Source organism: Melanostigma gelatinosum, assembly GCF_949748355.1.
Source record: "Melanostigma gelatinosum genome assembly, chromosome: 3".
Lineage (NCBI taxonomy): Eukaryota > Metazoa > Chordata > Actinopteri > Perciformes > Zoarcidae > Melanostigma > Melanostigma gelatinosum.
The window spans coordinates 19,409,239-19,421,347 of record NC_136636.1 but is presented as its reverse complement, the minus strand read 5'-3'; the positions used below and the strand labels follow the sequence as shown (position 1 = coordinate 19,421,347).

Below are 12,109 nucleotides of genomic sequence, written 5' to 3'. Positions count from 1 at the left end.
CTCTCCTCTCCTCTCTATACAGCCGTACACCTCTGACAATTTATGTCCTCTCTCTCCGCTCTGCTTCAGCTCAAACAGCCGCCTCTCTTTCCCTCCCGGCTGCTCAAAGCCTAATACTCTGGCTCCTGCTGGGAGGCAGCGAAATGAACAAGGGGAAAGAAAATTGAAGTCCATCAGTCACCACTGGTGTGGCTGGTGTTTTTAAACGCTGTGGGCCGTTCGCCGCCAAGAGGTCGGATTGACCTTTCAGCTTTGTGTGTGTGTGTGTGTGTGTGTGTGTGTGTGTGTGTAGCCGCTGATCTATTTGGACGGTCCAGCCTGCACAATGTCTTCAAGATGAGACCTTTTCACTCTTGCTGCAATTTGACAAATACAGCCATTCACACGCAGGCAAGACACTATGCAGACAGAAATGCACATGTGGAAATTCATCCATGCGCGCGCACACACACACACACACACACGTCATTCGGCAGAGGGTGAGATGAATGAAGGGAAGTGGTGGCGGTGTTTCTCTAAATGAGATGTCATACCGATCTAGAGTTGGTCTCACCTCACTGGTGGGAGACATTAATCCATAGATGGCTTTCGCTGGAACAGTATGTGCCAGATTACACACACTAACACACCTAATGTGTATACACACTTCAATATTTACTATGTCAGCCCTTGAGACAAACTGAATGCTTCATATGCTTCAGTTCTGATTGAGAACATATGATTTTCCACAGTTTGCTGGCTGGATCACAATGGCGTGATGTAAATAAAAATTTTATGGAAGCCAGAAAAGCTCCATTACCTCCAGTGCAAATAGATTGCATATGCCTTGGTGGCTTCACAATAAAAGTCCCCGCTGGTTTGCTAGTGGTGAGCTTTTATTTTCAGTTTCATTTATTTATTCAAATCATTTAAGTTAAATAATCTCGAGACACTTTTCATATACAGCAGGTCTAGAGTAGACTGTAGCGTATAATTTACAGAGACCCAGCATTCCCTCATGAGGAAGCACTGGGTGGCAAGAAAGAAAGAAACCCTTTCAAGGGTAGAAACCGGAGGCAGAACGAGGCTCTGGGTGGGCGTCCATCTGTCTCGACTTGATTGTTTGAGAGAGAGAGAGAGACAGAGAGAGAGAGACAGCGAGAGAGAGAGAGAGAGAGAGAGACACACAGAGACAGACACAGACAGACACAGACAGATAGACAGAGCAAAAGCTATAATAGGACTAATAAAAAATAATAGTAGCAGTGAATATAATAGAAGGATAATGATGATATTAGCAGAAATTACAATAGAAATAGGACTACTGCTCTAATAATAGCAGCAGTAGATATAATAGAATGATAGGAGCTGTGAGGTTTGAAAGTGAAGAAGCAGGAACTGTTTGGTTTGTAGCAGTAACTCGGTTCAAATCCAGCTCAGATGTGGCTGAAAGTAAAACATGACTATCTGAAAGTACGAGCAGAAGCGTAGGAGTGAAACTTATCTCCAAAGCACAGATATCCAGGTACAAGCTGCAAAAGATGTGCTTCTAAAACCAGCACTTTTTTTCTCTTAACAACCAGCACAGAAACACCCGTTGAGCCGATCAAACATGACTTTGCTTTGAGGGAGATGGTCACGTGACGGCCTTGGTTGGCTTTGCTGCGGAGCACGATCACAACAGAGCGAGTCAGCAGGGCTATCCTCTGCTGTGGGCTGATCCATAACTCTGGCAGATTTAAGCAGGCTGCACCGTATATAGCAGGAGAGTTTAAGCTCCCTCGATCCTCTTTCTTTTTCCTCACCTGTGTCGGTAGTAACACTCGTAACCAGCGCCACCTCATTCGTTTTATTCAACACTGTTGTTTTTCGGTCTGAACAACCTTCGAGGTGGAGGGGAGACGGCATCCTGGCCAGCCGATGCCCGGCTCATGTTGTCCCATCTCTGGTTGAGTCGCCGCTGTTATCCGAGCTCTCTGAGGTCTTGTGTTTTGCTTCAGGCACGATGACCCAGAACATCAACAGACTGCCGGAGTCACACTTAAAAAAACTAAACATTTTACTTCAGTGATTCAGCCACTCAAACATTTATGCGGAGATGATGGAGACGGGCAGAGAGTGAGGCGGCCTTTTAACTTGAGCTCTAATGATGCAAGCTTCGAGGTGTGAAGTTATCAGACTGTAGGGGTGCAACGGTACGCGTATTCATATTGAACCGTTCGGTACGAGGCTCACGGTTCGGTACGCATGACGAACCGAATACGTTTGAATAAAAAAATATACATATATATATTTTTTAAACCTTTATTTAACCAGGTAGTCCCATTGAGATTAAAAATCTCTTTTGCAAGATGTAAGTAACAATACTACATAACATTCAGGAGCAGTTTTTGTTTTTTATGCTTATGTGTTGCTAAGAAGACACCCCAGAAGATGAGTCACTCAGGTATACTTCCATCATTGTTCAAAGTCAAAGAATAACTTTATGATGTTAGTTGTGATGAATCAATATATTTTAAAATCAAGTACATTTCTCTGGCATTTATAGTTTTCTACTGAACCGAAACGTACCGAACCGTGGCTCCACTGTATCGTACCGAACCCAACCGTGGATTTTGTGAACCGTTACGCCCCTATCAGACTGCATTCCTGTGTGGTCCCAGACTTTTTATCAGTCATTCAGCTCATTCGTCACTTCAGACTTTGAGGACCTTAAACTCAGTCTACCAGCCTTTCAGCACTATGTTCTAGTACGCAGCACCCCGGATTCAGTAAGAACCATTCATTTAGTCTCCTGGACTTTATTGTTGTCATTGTGTTTTCAGTTATTTTTCAGACGTTGATTTAAGTGTCCCATACGTCCATAGATAAACGAGAGTGACCAAAAAAGCCAGTTAATGACATGCAACAATGGTTTAAGCTAAAACTGAGTCCAGAAATCATCCACCTGTACTCTGACTGATGTCCCACCTGCTTGTCACAGCCCGGATTCATTTAATGTAGCCCGTTCTGTCTAATTCTCAACACTCCTGCACACAGACCCCCTTCCCTCCTCATGATTTGCATGAGTCCTGTCATGCCTGGTCCATTTTAAAGCCTTTTTATCCTTTAACCTCCTGCAGTCTCAGCCACCCGGTCGTGCTCATTTAACCTCCGTTTTTCAGTTTCAGGACCGGCCCTCGTGGTGCTCCAAAATGATCAATCGCAGCGTTACTCCCTCGTCATTTTGCTCCTCGACCCAGACCACAGTCCTGTCAGCCCACTGAAGGATCCCAGCAAGACTGTTGCTGTTGTTTTCCAGCCACATAATCCGAGCCTTTGTCAGAGCCACACTCCCATCCTTGTGTGAGTAGTTTTCATGAAAGGCACATTTAGTCTTTGTTGGCAAGAGAAGACTGGTTGGGATCTACGTGGGAAGGCTGGGAGCTTAGTTTAGAGGCTAGTTAGCTTGTCAGTGCGCGTATGTGTGAATATGTTTGATTTCTTTGTTTGTTTTTGAGTGGAAAGCTAAGAGATTGGTTTCGTCAGCTAGCAGGTGGGCTGAAGTATGTGGGTTATTCAGAAGGGCGTTAGGAGATTAGCCTCGTCGTTTGGCTGCTGTGTGGGTTGCAGTCTCTTGATGACATCTGTCAAGCTGCTGCTGCAGGATGGAGATGTAGACGCTCATCCATCAGTGTAGTGCAGGGGTCTTCAACATTTGTCAGGCCAAGGACCCCCAAACTGATAGAGAGATGGAGCAGGGACCCCCGACTATATATATTGAATAAAATTGTGTTCTATATTAAATGGGCCTAGTATCGTGTATACCTCTTTATTGTGCATTCAATACTAAGCTATTCAAATAATACACAGGTTCATATGTTCATGTTTTTATTTTAAACATGTGTAAGGTACAGTGAGTAGGGTGGCCGTCCCACTGCCATTTATAAACAGCTGATATCAATGCCAATGTCAACATTGTCTGTTAATTGCATGATAATCATGCACACAAGCTATTCAAACTGATGTTTATATTTTAAACATGAATGTGGAAACTAAAATGAGCGATGGCCTATTAGTGCCACTGCCATGCATAAAGATACCTGTTATCTTGCAGACATTACTGAACTATTAAAATAATGGACACATTCGTGTTTAGAGAAAAACTTATTTTTTTATCTCTTTTTTTTTTTATAAATTGTCTAATCAACCAAAATTTCCGCAGACCCCCTGTTGAAGACCTCTGGTGTAGTGGATGTCTTTGACATGCTTTTATGTCGCTTAAGAGTCTTGTTCGTGGCAGTTTGATGAGGCTGCTCAATGCTAATTCACCCTGAATTACATCTCCAGGCTTGCACATTACCAGACTCAGACAGAAAATGAAATCCATAACTTGCTCTCTGAATGACCATTTTGGTGTAACAAGAGGAAGAATTGAATGCCTTCAGACACACACACACTGATACACACTTGGTCAAATAGGAAACTTGTGACTCGTGTTCGCTCGTCTTTTCCTTTAAATGTGTTGTGTCTGGTGCTCTTTTGACATCAGTGACAGCGGAAGTAGTTGACACAAATAAACTAGTTCAACTTCTGCTTTTGGGAGCTTTAGAGGAAGAGCTCACTGACGGTTTCTCTCAGTCTGTCTCTCGCCTTCCTCGGCTCAGCATCACTGACAGTAACCGCCAGCTCAATTTATAGCTGAGATTTTTATGCACACAAACCTTTCACATCAAGTCCGGTCAGAAAAGATTCAGAAAAGATTCAGAAACGAGAAACCTCGAAGTGAACTTCCTCCTGTGTTCTGTGACAGGGACCAGGATCTTCATACTGGAGTGTTCGTGTCTTTCATCTTTTCTTCTTTTGATGCTGACTGAAGGCTTTTAGCATCATGTAGCTGCAGTACTGTCTGACTCACTAGTGTCTGTTAGTATCTAAAGCAAATGAACATCAGCCACCAAAAGGAAGTGGTCATACCAGACCAAGTAAGACTGTCACAGGAAAGAACCCTGTCAAGCAAGGCGTTCTTGCTTCACTTTTTTTGTCTTCTTTCAAAGGTTACGGTTTTTTTCCAATAACGTAATTATTCGTTTAGGTTTTCATCGAGCTCTTTAGCTTGATCTCATTCATGCTTCACCAATCTTTCTGTCTGAAGCTATAAATCTTCCTGCAAATGTCTGATTTGGTTGCTTGTTTTTCCACCCAGTGAAGCAGCTGTCAGCACCAGCCCTATTTTCAAATTTGAGACATGGGCAGTGATTTAGAGGTGTGTAACCAGGCCACGTAATGCAATTTTCTTGCTATCATTACGATATTCTTTCCACCGTGACGAAAGCGCCGTCACAGGATGTTTGTCAACCAGTAGAGTTTCCAGTCAGTCAGCCTTTATGTTGTCGACGCATCTTTTGCACCTCTTATTTGCCTTCCTGCTATCTGTCCTCTGCATCCGTGAAGTAATTTCATTTACTCTCTTGTGCTGTATAATAATTTATGTAGCCCCCCCCCCCCCACACACACACACACACACACACACACACACACACACACAGGCAGTCGGTGCTACACAACCCCTGTGAATACACACAACTCATTTTCCCCTCGTGTCAAGGTTGTCTTTTTTTATTTTTTATTGTTGTTTAAGCGCTCAGATTAAGATTTGTTTTTTCTGGTGGCAGGCAGGCAGAGACAGAGATGGAGCACAGGTGACTGAGAAGACAGATTGAGGTTTTGTTTTTAAGCCAGCAGGGATGTACGCGGTACCAAAGGTGACGCTCTCGGCCACTAAATCATCCCGCAGTCACATCTGCTCGCCTTGTCACACAATAACAGCTTCTGTGCTCAGTTCTTCCTGTCTGGATTACACTAACCACTCCACACTCATTACTACAAGGACATTTACTGTCACATCTAATATGTGCCAGCATATTTAACTGCTGTGTTGTGTGCGGAACACAAGGTGAATCCACATGCTGTTAGCCTGTTGACGTCAATAGGATGCTGCTTGAAAGAATCTGCTGCTGCTGTTTGCATTTTCAAAACTGACTTCTGTCTATCTTCTAATCTGCTTCCCCTTCTCTTTCTTGACATCTTGACATCTCCACCGTGTTTCTTTATATTCACGTTTGTACCTCTCTAGCTGTGCTGTGACTTGCTCTCGCTCCTTCTCTCAGATAGAAACCTCTCGAGATTGCACTTCAGCTCATCCTCTATGTAAATCCATAATACAAGAAAAACTGTCTCCTCTGCGCACCTCAGCTTCTCAAGGTTTCCATGGTGAGCGTGTGCGGTGTGGTGACATACGTAAAGACGTAGTGTAAGAGGGAAGGGATGTACTTTTAAGGAAACAAAGTAGGGGTGGCAATCACCAGAGGGCCCACAATACGACATCATGATACCAAGCCCACACTATCATCTTATTGCAATTTCTTAACATATTCTTCGCATTACGTCACCAATAACACGATATAAACACTAGATCACATGGCATCAGTGTTTGTGCTGCTAGCTAGCAGTGGTGACTGGCCATCTGGCATACAGAGAAGTACACTACTTCTACTCGCGTCACCTTCTTTGTGTACGTAAGGAACCTGAAGACACGGAATGATGAATGACTCCACCAATTTACCCCAGAATTGTCTATTTTTTTCTTTGAAAACTTCTATCAATCCCCAAAGGGAAAGTTGAAGATAAAGTATCCACATTGGCTGCTGACTGAACCAGGTCTCGTTAGATCTTCTAATCCTGAGTCATGTCAAAAAGACTCTGTCCTTCTATAATTACAGAAACGTTCCAGAGGCTCTAACTTTTGCATTAAAGGAATCATTTGGCGGCTGACTTAAGTGGTTTATAAAATGGATGGATTCATTTGTTTCTTGTCTTTTGGTTTTCTATATTTTGTTTGTTTGTCACCAACCGTTTGTTCCCCATTTCCTCACTTTGTTAAAATCTTTCAGTGGGTTGAATCATAACGTGATTAACAGCAGTCAGCAGATTTAGCGTTTCATGGCGACAGATGACTCATTTTCATTTCAAAGCACAGAGTCGAGGGCTGACGACACTCCAGTGGCTTCTCACGAAAGTGAATGTGCTCTCAAAACATGCAGCTGTTTCTGGAAGCAAAGAAGGATGTTTATGACATTTTTTTTCTTTGATGTGCTGTACATGCACTAGAGTGAGGGAGGATCCCAACATAACATTCGATAGATCAGATTCAAACCCACAACTTCACAACTTCAGCATACATGACAGCGTTGGCTCTTGCTGATGTGCCCCGTTCACACTGAAACTAGATTGGAGGATGGTTTACACGGAAAAATTCTGCTTCCACCCCACCCTATAATCACACCCAGGAAAATACTCTCTGTCCCCGTCTTTGTCTCTGTGGATGGGTGTGTGTTATGGGTGCATTCGCAGCTTCTGTCACAGATCCAGGGAACAACCCACACAATAGCTGAGATTTCAGAATGTTCAAATTGGCTTCATGTGTTCCCAGTTTTGCACTCTGCAATATGCGATAACAGACTTTTGCAGGGATTGGGTTTGACTCCGTGATGGACTTCTCGTTTGTTTGTGCTCTTTGCGTCAATGAGTCTCTTTTCATCCATTTCCTGTGATGATTAAGGTGCAGCTGCATCAATGCAACACAGCTTACTCACTGTATGAATCATATGCTGCATCAGACTGAAAATGATCAAATGTAGAGCTAATGCACTTCAATTTCCTCCAAACAAGAGGAAGCTGTGGATGTCTGGCGCCAGAGTTTTCACATTACTTGATGATTTAGTTAAAAACAACAGATATGTGCTGCAAAGTGTTAACTCGTACCTGTTGCACTATTATCATTTTCTGTCTTGCCTTCATATCTCTTGTTCACTTATCATCACTTTTTATCAATCTTTATCAATCCCTCACTCCTTTTTCCCAGCTTCTTCACATATCTCACTCAATCAGAGGTGTTATACCGGCAAGTGTTACAGCCCCAACAATATCATTTCATTCCTTACTTCCCCCCCCCCTTTCTTTTTAACCACAGTGTTGTATAGATAACTACGAGGAGATGGTGAAGATCCTGCTGGGCCGAGGAGCCAGCGTCAACGCTCAGGACAACGAGCTGTGGACGCCGCTGCACGCCGCCGCCACCTGTGGCCACGCAGGACTGGTCAAGATACTCATTGCACAGTAAGACACGCAGATATGCTGCACCAGGGTTTCCTGCAGCGCTCGATCGTGGAAGTGAAGTAAATAGTACTTAGTGTTAAATGAGGACTCCGGTTTGAACCATCATCTAGAAAGTACATCTGAGTTTTTGCTGTGAAGTTGAGAAAAGTAAAATCAAAACAATCCCATCAGCCACAACCAGGTGCTGATGGGTAAGAAAAACAAAACTGGCCAAGCAGAAGTTAGTTTGATTTAAACTCTTGGATGCACACTTCACCCCGAAGAGTCTGAAGTTGAAGTTAGATTCAAGTTTGTATTGACCGGCCTGACGAATCGTCAGTGGCTGCTCATCAGACAGAATGGTGGGCTGCGCTAACTGCCTTTGCTCAGTGCTTTCCCAAGGAAAACTGTACACACACACACACACACACACACCAGTCTGAAATGAATGCAAACACTGTCCCCAGTGAGCCACTGTAGGCAGTTTGTAGGAAACTATGAATTGGTTTATTTAATTAAGTTCTGGGCAAGATAAATTCGGGGTTTCTCTTCCTAAAACAACAGAAGCTGCAACCTGGAGGAGCAGAAAGTTGCACCTAGAGAGTAGAGGCAATGCCCGGAAGATCACACACTAAAAGCAGGAGCAAGAAAAAAAACATTGCGCTGTAATAAATAAAATGATTTAAAAAACAAAGATTGGAAAATGGAAGCCATGGTGGAGAAATGACGCTGTCCTCAAGCGTTACCAGGTGTTTGAAAGAAGCACAGGACCTATTGGAGAAGGCAGATACTGTTCATCATTATTATTTAACCACACTTCTGAAATCAGTTGATGTATGGCAAATGCATGAAAATCGCTTATAATGTGATGGATGTAATGGAACACATTCTGTATAGAGTTACATACACAGTGTGACATTAGGCTTTGATTAGACAGCATGTGCACCACTCAAAGAGACATTCACAGATGCTGACAGTATGTGAACACACTCACATTGTTTCTGCCGGTATGCAATAACTAGAAACACACACACACATATTCAGCCACACTGCTGCCATCTGTTGACACGCAGGACTTGTTGATCCGCTCATGACATCGCTCAGACTCATCCACAGGGAAATTATTGATTAAAAAATGCTGAATAATGCTGGCCGACTTGTTCAGGACTGAAATAATTTAATTAGCTTCATCAATTAGTGCTTGAACTGAGATTTATTCCACCAAGACATTGAGTTATTATTATTAGGTTTTTTTCAGCAGGGCTTGGGTCTCCCAACTGATCAGAGTATAAAATACAGGCCTTAGAAGCATTGCCGATGTCAACAAACCAATTATCTGAAAAATTATATTTAGCTGTAATCTTGTTTTTTTTTTTCATCAAAAATGATGAACACATATATGTATATTTGGATCACAGATAATGCACTTGAATGTCATTTGTTGTAAACGAAGCTGTGAAATGCATATTTAGAACTTTTATTAGCTTATACAGTTTAACATTCCACTCATTTATCTGCTCGTCTCCAACAGCGGTGCGGATTTGCTGGCGGTCAACTCTGATGGGAACATGCCGTACGACCTGTGTGAAGACGACCCGACGCTGGACATCATTGAGACGGCGATGGCCAACCGAGGTAGAGCATAAATGTTTACAGAGATGGCACGACCGCAGACATCGGGGCTCCGTGGTCACAATCTTTAAGCTGTAGCTCCCAGTTGATAAACACATTTATTTTGTGCTGTTGAACAAGTTTGGGAACTTTTCATACCGACAACATCTGCAGTTTGAATAAATGACTAAATGTAGTTATGTAGGAAAGTTATGCTGCCACTGGAGGGAGTGTGCTGTGCCTACTTGATTCAATATTATGCCAGTTAGATCTGACTTGTACCGCTATCATTTTACCATTACAGGCTTTTTAACCTTTATAGTTCTTGTGAAGCTGAATCACACGGCTGTAAGACAGGCCCAGGGTCTCCACATGTACCTTTTTTAAAGAACTGCATGTGAATCCAATCTCTGCTAAACTCAAGCTGTCCGTTACCGTTCAGCCCATAATGCAGATTACAGTGATACCGGTGGTGGATTTCTTTTTTTATATATATATATAGACAAAAGCAGGCTTCTCATTCTAGCCTTGCCTCCTGTCACTGGCAGGTTTTATCAGCTGTAGCCAGCTAATTAAGCTGGTGTTAGCTCCATGAGTTGATGGAAATGCGGTCTCTAGCTGAATTTTTGATACTTCAAACTGAGTCATGGAAAAGGGCTCTTAATTATACACTTATTGGCCACATGCATGATATTGATTTGAAAAATGGCAAAGGCTACATGTTTGAAAAAGTTCCTTGTGGAAAACACATTGCAGGGTAGAGCTCGTTAGGTGGGTAACGTTGTGTCGGGGTCGCTGGAGTGTAAACTTCCCCAAAATCCCATAAGTGCAGGACAGAGCTGCTGTCGTAACCAGTGCAGTGGGGGAGTAATACACGGGGAATTTGCTTGTCGTGAATTTGGCTTTTTATTTCACCAACAAGCTAATATTGTTGGTGCGTGATGTGCTCCTTTGAAAGTAAAGCTCGGTTGCTGACGTAGCCAATAGATCTTGGTGGGACGGGTCTAGCTAATATTTCCGAGCCAAGTCTGTGTATTTGATAGTCTCTGACCCCCAATCTCTGTCCTTACTTGTAACAGAAAGTATAAAGCCGCCCTAACCTGAACAGCAGGGTTAAGAGTGTCTGTAGCTTCTGGCAGCTCTCAAAGTATGTCAGCCACGGGAACAGATTGTTGAGGAATGTGGCAGCAGGTTTGTGACCTCAGAAAGCACTTAGTGTCCCGCAGAGATTCAGGATTGACTCTCCGGGGTGCTCTGAGATATTCACAGCTCTCTCACTCGCGACGGGATGCAGATTGGGATGCTGTATATTCATGCTGCATCGCTGCAAACAAACACACTCTGCACAGAGCGTCTGTGTGACGTGAGCGAGACAGAGCTCGAGGAGACGTCGCATCAGTGAGGGAAGAGGGGGAAAGACGCGCTGCGTTTTGAGAAGTGTTTGCATTTCAGTCGGTGTCTGTGTGATAAGAATGAGGACCGACACAGAGAGAGTCGGGTGACAGACGGCTTTATTTACACTGGAGTTGAATCACGCTCAACCGTCTTAGCATAAGCTCTTGTCAATGTTTTTGTTTTCTGGTAAACAGTTACATCTACAGGCAGACGTGTGAACACACATTTTGGAGAACAAAGCCGCTAAATCTGTGGCTGCGTGGGCTTCGGGTGTAGAGAAGTGCTGTAGTATGAATGCAGAGGTTGGCTGCTGAAGTGTGGTTGGTTCAATCTGGGTCTCATTCTCACAATTGTGTTTATTCTGACTTCAGTTGTACATTAATCGCTTGTTTCTGAGTCTGACCAAAAATGAACACAGAAACTAGAACTCAAGATGAGCTATAGTAGCTCACTGGGTCGACAGTCTCTGTAATTCAGTTCAATCTCTGATTTAGCGTTTCTTTCATCAGTCTTTCTAATGTGTTCCGGGGGTTCACTCCCCATATTCTCAGACAAATCGCCATCCAATGAAGCACAGACTATTAGAAATGTCGACCTTTGTGTATAGAGATCTGCTTTCAGGGCAACTTGCTGCTAACCAACCTAGCGTCTTATTCTTCTAGTTTGTTTACATGCGTCCGCCTGGCTGTGGGTTGCCGTCAATTTGGCGTGTGTAAATATAGCAAAGAAGAGAAGGTTAAAAGAAAATACTTGAATTTTCCTCGGTCAAGGCGCCCCTCTGCATAAAAGTAAATCCCAAATGCTTCAGTGGAGCTGCTGAGTGGAAAACAGGAGGAAACGGTGTGGAGGCAGGGTGCTGCTGGAGGGCATCATGGGTGCTCAGTCATATTTCCTCAGACAATTAAAGGTCTGGAAAAAAGCCTTTTTATGATAAGTGCTGCACAGTAAACAAGTGTGGGGTTAATTACTTTTTTAACAGTGCAAATAG

At 43.3% G+C, this 12,109-nt stretch overlaps 1 protein-coding gene across 1 annotated transcript in view; it reads left to right on the top strand.

Moving 5' to 3' along the window:
• ppp1r16b (protein phosphatase 1, regulatory subunit 16B) overlaps window positions 1-12,109 on the top strand; it is a 52,003-nt gene that overhangs the window by 26,868 nt on the left and 13,026 nt on the right. Inside the window, exons 4-5 of the mRNA XM_079265888.1 lie at window positions 7,991-8,136; window positions 9,647-9,750. Coding sequence (XP_079122014.1) covers window positions 7,991-8,136; window positions 9,647-9,750 — 250 coding nt within the window. The remainder of the gene's footprint in view (window positions 1-7,990; window positions 8,137-9,646; window positions 9,751-12,109) is intronic.